This window comes from Pelobates fuscus, chromosome 13, assembly GCF_036172605.1.
Source record: "Pelobates fuscus isolate aPelFus1 chromosome 13, aPelFus1.pri, whole genome shotgun sequence".
NCBI lineage: Eukaryota > Metazoa > Chordata > Amphibia > Anura > Pelobatidae > Pelobates > Pelobates fuscus.
Genome location: NC_086329.1, coordinates 74,388,889 through 74,402,491, shown reverse-complemented (window position 1 = coordinate 74,402,491; position 13,603 = coordinate 74,388,889). Strand labels below are relative to the sequence as shown.

The window sequence follows — 13,603 nt, the reverse complement described above, 5'->3', positions numbered from 1 at the left end:
GTCTATACATACTGCTAAGCTTTGTATATTTTTTCATTTAAAATGTGATCTGTGATTATAGTAACCAGTTCAAGACTTAAGTCTAAGTAACCCTCAGTTTATGTTCAATCTATGTTGCAAGGGGAGAGGGGAACTTTTGATGAATCAAGGTTTTAACCTCTAGAATGTTAGCTCATTTGAGCAGGGTCCTCGATCCTCTCTCTTCCTATGTGTCCTACTCATCTGGTTACAAATACATGTCTGTTAGTCCACGCATTGTACAGGACTGAAAAATTTGTTGGTGTATTACAAATATTAATAATAATAGCAGGTCCCTGAAATAAGGCTCCCGTGACAGAGCGGTGCTATAACCTGAAATTGGTCAACCTTCCAATGTAATACATATCACAGAATATGACATTAATCACAAAAAGTCAGCAGTCATATCAGCATACATGAAGCATACGGGTGCTGCCGGTTCCAGTGACTTTGGTTTAGGCTGCAGGGTTCCTGCAGTGTGCTTGGAGGGAGAGACTTCCTTCACTCCAACCATCAGTATACACTGGCAGAATGCATCTGATGGGCAAATTCAGACACAGTCCCAGTTATATAAAAAAAATGTGGGTCTACGTCTTGCTACAGCGAACCATCATATTCTGGCTGAATATATCATAGTAGGGGAACTGGTGATGTAGACATGATTTATTCTATATGGCAAAACCTGATCAGGGTTCTCACTTACCACCAGTATGGCCCTTCAGGCTGGCTGGCTCATTATGGCACTATAGTCCACCAAGAACATATTATATTTGGGACTGCCACTCTTCAATATTCAGTGTTCATCAGTTGAAAGAGCAGTTTAGCCGTCTAACAGCCAGGATGTTATACTTTGCCTCCATCTGGTGGTTATTTTTATTATTACATGGATAATACAATAGCACCAATTGAAATATGATTTACATCTAGCCCTCTAGTTTTGTTACTGTACGAGTATTGTTCCATTGTCTGTATGGTTATAGTACGATATACATGCATACATCATGGACACATCTTCCTTGACGTGAATGTATACATCACATGCACATATTTAATGATCTGTGTACAGTACACATGCATATTCCTTGATCTGCACATATACATCATTCTTTTTGTCCACTTCAGACATGCCAAATACCTTATTATTTTATGTGAAAGCTAATTTATTAATTGGCCAATATTTGTGGGATGGGCATGTTCCATAAATACTTACCATCACCTCCCATCTAAGACATCCAACTGGTCCCTCACTACTGCTATGTTTCTTTGCTTTGTATGCTTTTCTTTCTTATTTCTCTTATACTACTACACTTATTTCATACTCAGTTTTCTCATTTCTTCTATTTGCTATCTTCTTCCTTCCAAGTGATTTTATATTACCATTTAGTTATGTCACCTGCAAGTCCTATCCTATATGGCAAAGTCACCCAGGGATATGCACTAATATCCAAATGGGGCAAAGCCTACATACAAGGTCCATTCAGACTGCAAAATACAGACTTGGTGTGGATTTCAGCTGGACCAAGCTCTGCTGCACAGCTGAAATTCGGGATGAATAGAATCAGAACTATTTGCTCACTGGCATGCCAGCAGCCAATGGGCAAATAATAAAACTTGCCTAGCTGCCACATACATTAGATAATAGATAAATAAACTATAGGTGTGACTAAGACCCCAATACTACTATAAGGGAGGTTTCAAACCTCCCTATGCGCCATCTGTTGGCATATGTGCTCAAATAATTTAAACTAGCGACTGGGCAGCATGCCCTTACCTGTGGGGATTGGGTGAAGGAATTTAAAATAAATAGTGGGGGTGGCCAGATCAGATAATTTGGCCTCAAAAAAGGCCAAATAATATCTATAATTCCCAACACAACTAATAATGTTTTATTATTATTATAATAGCCCCCATCTGCAGAATACAAGGTCTCATAACCTGTCCCCCTATAGCTGCCATTTACTTGACTTTAAGGTATAGTTACCTTGTATACAAGAAATCCCCTTTAAATTCTGAATGTGAATCAAAGGACCCAGAGCCATTACATTACATTCAGTTCTGTGTTTTACTCCTGAATATAATCCTTCTGTGTTTTATCTTAAATTGCTTTATGTAATTTGTTTGTTATGAATACTGCTATTGGCCATTGACGAGTGAACATTTATCGATGGTGGAGAGTATGCTATGGCATAGGACTGCAAATTTTAAGCCCTGCTGCTATTATACAGGTTTCCAGTTCTATTTATTTTTTCTATTCTGATTTCTTTAAATAAACTGCACTGATATGTTCAACATAGATGCTATTGTGTAGACTTATCCTACGCACAAAAACTATTTTCTGACCTCTTGATACAAGGTGTGAAAACCTGCATGCTGGCTGTATCTGAGATCTGGCTCTGGTAGTATAGCAGGTGGACTGCTGACTGACTTAGTAGACCTACTAGACCGAAGCGTAATATATTGGTGTCTGAGTTAGAATAGAAGATTACTAGTTAGGACTGATGAAATGTAAGGATGCATACCCTTGCACTACACCACTCACGTGGTGCTGCTACCTCCCCAAGTTGGCACCACTTTAATTTTAATCCCTCAGACACCTCTGCCAGTGTTTCTGAAACCAAACACTGTAGTTCTGCCCCTTTTGAGTCACACCCATATCATGACATCAACACAGAATCACGTCATTGTTGACCCCCACTCAAGTTTTGGGGGGAGTAGCTATCAAGAAAACACCCCGGGCACATAAGTACTTGAGCTTTACAACTCTCCAGTGCCATGTTGTGGTTTCCTTGTGATGCCAGTAGTACATTCCTTTCTCTGTGATATTCTGGCTTCCCGACTTGGCTTGTCCGACTGCTCTGTTATCCATATTCTTCGGCCTGGCTTTGATTCTCGTTCTCATTGTGTACCACTGGAATCCCTGACCTTGCTTTGTTTCTTGACTTTACTATTTTGCCTACTATAGGCACTGCATTAAGCCCGGCCACTCTAATGTCTAGTAATATGCTGCTATCCTTTGTTTCTCTCCTTGGATATTATAGGTTTAGGCACTGCGCGTAGGGTTGTTATTCATACCTTGATATGGAGGTTAGGTAGTAAGACAGAGAAGGTAGCTGCTAGGAGAAATGGAATGACAGACAAATCCTGTCTTACTGTCTGGAAGGGCTATTTTTGCAAATGAAAAAGTGGACATTGTGGGAGTAGGAATGAAGCAAGGCATGTGTGCAGTCTAATTAATCAGCCAGGCACACGTTACATAGTCAAATTTACAATTTCCATTGCCTTTGGATCTCTCAGTCCACCTACATTTTGATTCACTAATCGTATAATTTACCTTTTACACCTACCTCTATATTTCTTTGAATAAAATTTGTTCCCTTCTTATGGCTGTGAGTTTTCTTTTCATTTGTTTCATGACTTGTTTCAATGGTAAATGTGTCACTTGCTTTGATGTCAGACACTTCATCTAAATAAAGAAACACAAATGAGCCGAGACCTCTGAGCAAAGGTAATATATTTACAAATATATTATATTAAAAAAGTGAGAGTAAAAACTAGATTAGATTATAATGAATGCTAATTCCAAACCACCAACACACCTAAAGCCAATGACAGAAAACGACACAATATCTTATTAAAATTGAAATGTAATTCAAATTCAATACTCATTTACTATCCTTAATGTCAGCCAGGTTTATACTATTTCAAGTAAATCATATTATCAATGACTATCCTCAGTACTGTCAGAAGCAACCCCAATAAAGGATTTACCACGTTTAATGCTGCGTGATTTCTAGAGCGACAATATTCTCGTTTAAATCTATGGAACACACTTTTGGCACACTTCATTCATCAATTTTCTTCTCATATTATAAACTGACCTCCTTTCTTAAGTCCCAAAGGATTCTTATTTATTTCTGCTTTTAAACTTACATCCTCAAAACAAACTAAGAAAACATGTTGCTAACGGTTACACATAAAGTGTTTGGCTTGAAAGCAATGAGATAATTCTCACATAGTTGGATAAAATTTATCAAAATAAATAGCACATAACTTACTAACTAATAGCAATAGCTTACAGCCTGAACATTGTCATCTTTCATATGGAAATCCATTATAAAGTCAACTATCGGTGGTACCCAGTGCTATTGTGTTTTATAGCCCACCTCCTATAGACTGTAAGCTCGTTTGAGCAGGGTCCTCTTCAACCTATCGCTCCTGAAAGTTTTCTTGTAATTGTCCTATTTATGGTTAAATTCCCCCTGCCCCCCTTATATATTGTAAAGCGCTACAGAATCGGTTGGTGCTATATAAATGGCAATAATAATAATAATCATTTCATCTCACCAAGTACATCAAACAGCTGGAAAAGTAGCCAACAGGTGGGTACTACAGGTCATATTTTGTGGGCTTGTGCAAAAATGAAAGTTTGGCAACAGGTCCAAACACTGATAAAATGCTATTAATCATTGCTTTCAGAATCATTTGACAGATGTTCCAATAGCTTTCATGAAGATACACACATCTTGCTAACCATTAAAATCAAATATACATTTCTTCTCGTTTCAAAAGCAAACTGATTAGTACATTGAGAGGTTTAAAATGTTTTTTTTTTACAAAGTGCTGTAAAACTAAAAGTCTTGAATTCTGAAAACATGTTAAAGAAATAGTGCTCTAGATAAGGAAAAGTTTATCAAGTGTGTTTTTTTAAGTCATTCAGGCAATACTGACTTTATAATTGTGTGTTTATGTTTGCGTTTAGTGTTGTAAAATATACAATCGTTTAGGTTACTTTTCTAAAAAAAAATGGATCAGGTTACTTTTTTAGAAATGGATCATGTACAAGTCCATCAATCTACCTTGTATGGTCTCTTCAAAATCATCAAAATCTTCACTAGGAATTTGAGTTGAAAACACAGATTCAAATGCTTCCTCCATCTGGTGGCTGACTGCGTCTGCTAATAAAATATAAAACAAAGGATAAACCAATTGTTATGAAGACTTATCAACTTGGCACTAAGAATCTGAATAACACGTGGCATATTTACTATTATTAACTGAAAGTAAAAATTTCTATATGGTAATGGGATTACAGATCCTACTGTAAATTGCTTTTAAATAAAACCATTGTGATACCAATATTATTCTTTATAACTATATACAATATTACAAAAGATATGTACTGAGCTAAAATATATATAAAATTTATATTTATCCAATATTTCATGCCGCATTCCTATGAAATATACAGTGTCCATTACAAAAGGTCAAACTATCATAGAGGTGCAACCAAAAACCTGAACTTGGGTCAAGCAACGCTGCAGCAGAGCCACATGCGTACAGCACAGCATCCTTCATAAAGATGTAATTATTATGTCACTGCTCATGTTATATGGTGCGCACAGGATTTGGGTGTACTTGTGCTAAATAAGAGATTTTTATCACCAGCAAGACAATGTGGACTGCAACAACCAACATATTGGGATTTAACAGTCCCCGGTATCATCAGTATCCACTAGTTTTTAAAGGCTCACAAATATAAAATATATATGAAGTCTCCTACCCGCAACTCTTGCATCTGTTCCTGCCAAAGTCTGAGAGTACAGAATATTTTAACTGAAACTCACAAAGCACTTGACATTAAAATCTACTCACACTCAATATTCTCTATCAGCCACTTTCCAGTATTATGGTAATATTATGTCTACAAGGAGAATCTTAAATGGGAATTTATTCATCACCTAACTAATTCAGATACATCAATTATAACTCAGCAGATATGTCAAGCTAAATGGATTGTAAACTACACACCCATTAGGAGGACAACAATACAACAACTATCATCTAATGTTCTGCTAACTGGTTCTCACGACAAAGAAAGTGGTTCAGAAAGAACGGTCTCAAAAGACCCTTTAAGCAGGAATTTAAATAGAAAGATAAACTAAACGTAGGTTCAAAAAAGAGGTCAAACGCCACAGTCCTACTTAGCAACACATATTTATGTTGCAAATACTAGACTATTCACTATCAACTGTATGGAAAACTACAGCTTGAGGCATCTTTATTGTTTTCTTAATGTATTTGTTTGAGTATATCAGAAAGGATATGCTTGAAGAAGGTCATTTGTTGAGTCAAACCGGTGTTTGCTATATTCTCAAATAATGGGATCTTATTCATCAAATTGTAAAGGCCTCTCTCTTCAAACAGCAAATAATTAACCTATTGATAACAAGGAGGTATTCCACCTTCTGTCTGCCAAAAACGTATTCAATAATGTTGAGATGGCATCTTGTAAAATATGTGCTCTAAATTATTTCTTTGATTTCTTTAAATCACTTTATCAACTCTTCATTAAAATGTCTAAATAACCTAGATATTTTTTTCCTCCCACATTCTCCCACTGAATAGTATGGGTTTTTATTACTGCAAATATAAAAACTAATTATAATAAAAGATTTAGTTGAGCATTCAGTTTTCTCAACATCAAGGCTATAATTCACTAAACTCCGAATTGTAGTGAATTGAAAACCTTAATGGCAAAATTTACACAAAAATATCTGATTTCTGACTACTGTGTTGAAAGAGTTTTCCAAAGCAACTTTTTCGCCATTTGGATTTCAATTTGCAACATTTCTAAATTTAGTGAATAAACCCACAAATGTTGTTTTGTCTATTAATTGTGCGCAGACAACTGACAAGGCAATGACAATAAAAACTGCATGTGAAAAGTGTAACATGCATGTATAAATACTAAAATTACATCCTGCATCCTGCCCAAAAACACAAATAAAGATAATTATTATAACAGGAGTGATATATATATATATAATTTGGAAATGTCACGTTTTTACCTTTTTGCCCAGCCTAATACCTAATAAAAGTAAATTATAGGGGACGACGCCTCACAGAGTCCCTGAAGGTGTAGGGGAGGTGCAGGAGATGAGCAGCCTGTGGACCCTGGGGGGGGGCCCCGCGGACTGTTTCACTCTCCGAGTGCCCACTTTGCCACAGATCACTCTGCTTGCGGGATGGAACGGAGGGGGGATCTGGAAAGAGGCCAAAGACCCTCTGGGAGCCAAAGCTACCATGTTGCAGGCAGCCTACCAAGGTTTACCTTTACCAGACTATGGACTGCCATAACTTTTTTTTTTTTTTCTTCTTCTGTTTTCATATATATACATACATATATATAACCTGACGCAACTCACAATACGCCTATGCCATTACTGGCGAGCCGAATAAGCTCCGCTATATATTGCACCAGTGTGCAAGTAGTGTCGTACCTAACGGTTTAACTAACACTGGCAACCTGTATACGCTCCCAGGGACCGATCTCTGCTATGATTTCCATTTTACTTATCTTCTCATTTTTAGCAGGCACAGGATTTAAGTCAATACGCCTAACTATGAAGTTTTATCAACCTGTGCTACTACCCACCTACCAACTTAACCTACCAAGGCATTAACTCGTACCGTTACAGTGTGAAGGAATACATAGCCACACTATCACTTTACTAGTTTGGGCACGCATGGCTAACATCACTTACATACAGCCTTATTATCATCAGGGCATTTATATATAGTTAGGCTATGGCGCAGGAAGATTGCTTATACTACCTTTTTTTTTTTTTAATATATGCAGAAACTAGACAGATACTGTGGCGCTTACTTAAATCGCTTTCTCACCGTAATCACCACCTTAGACACGCATACATGCATCTCCTATGTGATTACCATGTAGACTGTTATCTATACCTTACAATTAACCAGTTTTGCCATACCATCTGTAAGTAATTATTACTGTCCATTTCTTGTTGTCTATGCATATATTATTATTAATAGTAGGATGTTAGGAAATATGACATTATAATTGAACATTTATTGTAAGCATAAATTTTGTTTTGCTTTAGGCACCAACTTATGCCATGCTACACGTTATCTGCTACTCAGTTCTAGAAGCAGCATGTACTCTTCGAATATATGAAAAAAATTGTGCAGTTATCTTTGACATGTATGGAGAAATGTCGACACTTTTTGATGCTATTCCTGATGTGCCTTCTCTTACCTGTTGTCCTTGCATTGCACAACAAAAATAAAGAATTATAAAAAAAAAAACATCTTATGATGCTTAAAATAAACAAAACATACAAGTAATATTTAGATCCACGATTTACCGCATTTTACAACTGTGCCTCGCAAACAGCTGTCAGTATCTGCACTAAAATTATACAGTCATTTGCTTTTAATATCCGTGGCATTATGGTGTGCAGCTTTGTCAATCACGCTGATTTCGCAAGGAATAATACAGCAGATTTTTATGACATCTATAAAACGTTTACCGTGTTTTTAACACTGAAATGGAACGAATGATCACAGTTAAAAGATAGACAAATTAAAATGAAATGCTAACTTAACCTCAAAAAAAAAAAAAGAAAAAAAAAAAGTAAATTATGAGTTTTTTTTGTTTTATTTTGTTTTTAATTATTAGGGGTTTTTTTGGGTTGTTTTTTTTTTTTTGTAAAATCTACATTATATAAATGGTTGTCCAGGCAGAACAAGAGCATATAGCTAGAAGTCCTGCATAGGTAAGTGTGTTCAATACTTACATCTCCTGCAATCCTCACCCCACTAAATAGTTCACTAGTGTTTAGTGGCGTAAAAAAGCCGTTTTTAGAGAAAAAGCAGTTTTACATGTTATGTAAAAAATAAACTTTAATTAGTATAGCTCTAAAATCTGTGGCTTACTCACTAGAAGCAAGCTAAGCTAAACACGAATAAATTATTCAGAGCGTGGATGCATTTTCAGCCAACTCAATCCTAGGCACTCAAAAACTTTGCAGATATATCTTTAGTTCAATTTCATATATTTCTGTGGAGTTCGCAAGATGGAAACTGGATTTTGAAATATCAGATTATAGCAGAAAGTACTCCAAAAGACCATATCTTTGAGTTAGTTTAGTGTATTTTGCATCCAATGCAACAGAGCCAATGGCACCTAAGCAGCCAAGATAAATTGAGCTTCAATGGTCTGGGTAAGTGTTGATGATTCCCAAAACATTCATACGTTTTATATCAACTCGACTTTTACTGAATAAACTCTGTGTATTGCCTTTCAAAAACTCAGCAGTTTTAATGGCAGAACAAGAGGGAAAAGAGAAAAAGAAAAGAGGTAGAGTGTAATTGATGTCATAGATGCCACAGAACGAGTAGGTTGAAACATTTTGTAGTGGTACAAAGTGGAGTGGTGACTCTGCTCTTGCAAGTTTAGAGTCATGTCCGTGATCGGGAGTAAGAGAGGCAAAAGGTAAAAAGCCTGCAATAAAATGGAAGATTAGATTGTGAGAACAGATAAAATTGGATGTTGAGGGAAATAGAGACAGAAGGTAAAAGGACTACTTGTTGGAAGAAGATCAAATTGTGAAATGACTACAGGAGAAACTGTTCAGAGCAGCTTGTCATGTTTTGGAATCTAAACAAATGTTTAAGGAGTTATATCGTAAGTAATTATTACCATGATCATCTACACCATTAAAACCACCTGCCTAATATCATGTAGGTTTTCTTTGTGTTGCCAAACCAGCTCTGATGCGTCAAGCCATGGACTCCCAAGACCACTGAACATGTCCTGTGGTATCTGATACAAAGACATTAATAGCAGATCCTTCAAGTCCTGCAAAGTATTGCTGCAATGGATGTGATTTGTTGTTTCAGCACATCCCACAGATGCTCAATTGAGATCAGGGGTATTTGAATGTAACACATTTGCGTTCCACATTGACGAAACCGGAAGTAGAAGCCAAGTGGGAGATTTAAAAGAAAGGAAGACTGAGAAGACACACAGCCAACTAAGGAAGCCCGTTTGAAAGGGCGAAACGCGTTTTGGACAGTAATTGGACTATTCAGTCACCCAGAGACACTGAACCTGGTATTTATATTTGTCTTTATGTCACGACTAGTAATGTGGTCCAGCACGCAGAAACTATGTAAACATATACATAAGTAAGGAACGGAAAATAACAGGATAGAGCGTAAACCGGACCTTAGAATGGCCGGACTAATACGCTAGAGACAGAGAATGGTCAAAGGGAAAGCCGAGGTCAAGGAAGCCAGAAAATACTCAATACCGATAAAACAAGCCAAGTCAGGGAAACCAGAGATCAGAATAACCAGGGAAACGCCAAGGATCAGGATACCAGGAAATCAGAAACACGAGAATAGCACTTTCAGGAAACCAGGAAACTGAAACCACGACATGGCAAAGTACTGGGGTGAATTAGGGGTTTAAATACCCCTCTCTAAGCTATGATTGGTCAGAGGGCGACCTCTGACCCCAGAACGTGCGTGTGCGTTGACGTCGTGACGTCACGCACACGTTAGTATAATTCTCGGGGGCGGGGCTATCCATAGGCGCGACCACGTGGTCGGCGCCATATTGGATTCGGGCGTGATGCCCAGAAGAACTACGTGCGCGGTTCCCGGCTCGCCGACGAGCAGGTAAGCTCGTGTAGTCGGTGCGGTCGTGCCGGTCAGGCACGGCCGTGAGGCTCGGCGGGCCGGTGACCGCAACACTTTAGTTATATTTTATTTTATGTTTTCAAATGGATTACCAATAAAGCATCTCCTTTTCGGAAACTCACCTGTGGTATCTTGTATACATACACCTGATATCTGGAATATTGGTTAATACTTACCATCCTGAGGAGTAAAGCAGATCAGACTCCAGGGAAGGAGACCAAAGAGGGTACTGGACATCCTTAAAGTGTCCACAGGCGTTTACCATCCGAGTCCTATTTGATTTATGACTCCTGACTTGTGAGTGATATTCCATATGTTCATATTATAGATTATTTGTGTTACAACAATATTGCACTATTGTCTTGTACTCATATGATTATAGATATATACTGAACGCCCATGTAAGAAGCTCCACCTTATGTATGTATGTTTCTTTTGTATTCTATAGAAGTGGTTTAGGGGATACCACTTAAGGTGTTTTTTGAGCTTCACTAACACTTGCTGACTCCATATTGTGCACCTATTTGTCAATGTAACACATTGAACTGTTTATCACGTTCCTCAAACCTCAATCGTTGCACTGTAGCAGGGTGACTTATTCTGTTGAAAGATGCCACTGCCATCAGGGAACATCATTACCATGAAGGGGTTAATTGGTCTGCAACAATCTTTAGGTAGGCTGTACGTGTCAAAATGACATCCACATGAATGCCAGGACCCAAGGTTTCCCAGCAGAACATTGCCCAGTGCATAAAACTGCCTCTGCCGGCCTGCCTTCTTCCCATAGTGCATCCTGCTGCCATCTCTTCCCCAGGTAAACAACGCACACGGCCATCCACTTGATTTAAAAGAAAACATGATTCATCAGACCAGGCAAACTCCTTCCATTGGTCCATGGTCCAGTCCTGACGCTCATGTCCCCATTGATAGCGCATTCAGTGGTGGACAGGAGTCATCATTGGCACTCTGACCAGTCTGCAGCTATGCAGTCCCATAAGTAATAAACGGCTTCCTTCTACTTCTTTTGCTAGGCACTAACCACTGCATACCGGGAACACCCACAAGACTTGCCGTTTTAGAGATGCTCTGACCCAGTCGTCTAGCGATCACTATATGGCCCTAATCAGAGTCACTCAGATCTTTTCACTTGCCAATTTTTCCTGCTTCCAACATGTGAAAGTCAAGACTCAGTGTGAATGAGATCAGAAATTAAACGGGCAGTAAAAAAAATCAATGACAAACGGTACCTCCTGGTTGCTTTCCCCTCTAGCCCCTGTATCTTGATCAGGAGTACAAATCAAAATGCAGAATACAAGAAAAAATAAGAGCAACGCTACTAGGATATGCTGTGTGCACAAAGTGCTTCAATAGTGGTTTATTGGAAGGACATGCAAAGTGTTGGGTTTTTTTTGTCACATGGAGCATAGAAAATGTGAATTTGATAAACTAAGGCTTTCACTGCAATATCCATCAGTATGACCTGCCTGGCATATGTGAGCATTCACAGAGATCTGCAGTCCATTTGCAAATGTCCCAGTGGAGCACTTTGATTGCCACCAGTTCATAAATGAACCAACAGAATGCTGGGCTAGCAACGGCCTGGAGAATTCCTGCCGACTGCCCCATTCCTGCAGTACCCTACCAAAAGACATCCCAATGTACAGAAGAGATGTCTGAGGCTGCAGCAGCCCATATCCCGCTTGCCAGCCCTCCTATTCTAGTAGCCCATAACCACATGCTACTGTATATCACCATACTATTTAGGTACACTGTTTAGCTACATATGTTTTAGCCTCACATATTAGTGTACACTGTTAGGATGATTGGCAAAATTCTAAATTGTAAATCACAACTGTTTCTTGACCTCTCCCACTCCTCCCCCCATGCTTGCCACTCCTAGCTGTAAATTCCATGATATAACTGTTTATTTCTACTCCCTCCCTAAGCCCATTTTCCATACCATCCCTACTGCAAGCCTCTAAAATTCTACTCGGCTTTCCTATGGGGATTTTAGCGACGCTGGGGGTCCTCACATAGCGTGAGGACGTCCAGCGACGTTCTAGCACAGAAAACCTGTGCTAGACACCAGTTAATCCTGCAAGGTAATTATTGCAGTTTATACTCATGTGGTCAACGAGAGCGTTCAACCGCTGGCATAGGCCTGCTCACAGTCCACACTTGGGCCCTCATGGCCGCCCATTACTAGTGTTAGTCCCTCTGAGAATCTTGTGCGCTGGGGGTCACATCAAGCCTGGCCAAAAGGCCTGCGTGGGACTGCGGGGTCTGGAAATCTGCATGGCAAGTCCAATCCCAGGTCGGCAAGAAAGGTGGGTACATCCGTCGTCGGGAGCAACACTGATGGCTTAGGGCCCTTGAAGACCAGGATCTTGAAAGGGTATCGCCAGGCAAAGCGCAAGCCGTTGCTTTTCAACAGGTCAGTGACCGGCTTCCACTCTTTGCGACGAAGGAGAGTGGCAGGCACCACATCTTGGAAGATTTGAAAGCTGGTTCCTTGATATTCGTAGGTCTCTTCTGGAAGCAAGGTCTGTGTCCTCCACCGCCTCGGGTAGGCCACGTATGCGCAAATTATTTCTTCTGGAGCGGTTGGAGACGTCCTCCAGCTCCAATTCGAGATCCGTGACTCTGGTGAGGAGGGAGTTCGTGAGGGTGACTGCCTGGTTGTGCGCTTGCACCACATTGCCCAGTTGCTTCTCAATCCGGGTTGTACGGACTCCGATGGCGGCAATTTCCGTCTTGACTTCTGTGGCAGATTTTTTTATTTCTTCGGCCAGATAGCCTTTGACATCCGCAATGGACTGAAGGATGGCGTTGGAATAGTCCACCGGTGGGTTATCTTGTGCCCGGGGTGGATCCCCGTGGTTAGACGCGCTCGGGCTCGTGGTCGCGATCGGGCCACGTGTAGCAGGCCTCTGGGCCGCAAACATGTCCACCACGGACGGAGCATCGCTGGTGCCTCGTTTTTTGGGCGTTTTGCGGTTAGACATTGGCCGCAGCAAAAGGGGAGTCCAGGGCTAAGCTTGCAGCTCAAGGGTCGGGGCTGGTGCCGGTTACA

At 39.7% G+C, this 13,603-nt stretch overlaps 1 protein-coding gene across 4 annotated transcripts in view; it reads right to left on the bottom strand.

Moving 5' to 3' along the window:
• The window catches only part of FSIP1 (fibrous sheath interacting protein 1), a 72,176-nt gene that overhangs the window by 28,553 nt on the left and 30,020 nt on the right, over positions 1-13,603 (bottom strand). For 3 of the 4 annotated variants that reach the window (XM_063439016.1, XM_063439018.1, XM_063439019.1), the window contains 2 exons: positions 4,875-4,973; positions 3,363-3,481 (listed from right to left, as the gene is read on the bottom strand). In XM_063439016.1, coding sequence (XP_063295086.1) covers positions 3,363-3,481; positions 4,875-4,973 — 218 coding nt within the window. The remainder of the gene's footprint in view (positions 1-3,362; positions 3,482-4,874; positions 4,974-13,603) is intronic. The other variant, XM_063439017.1, reaches the window with a different exon arrangement.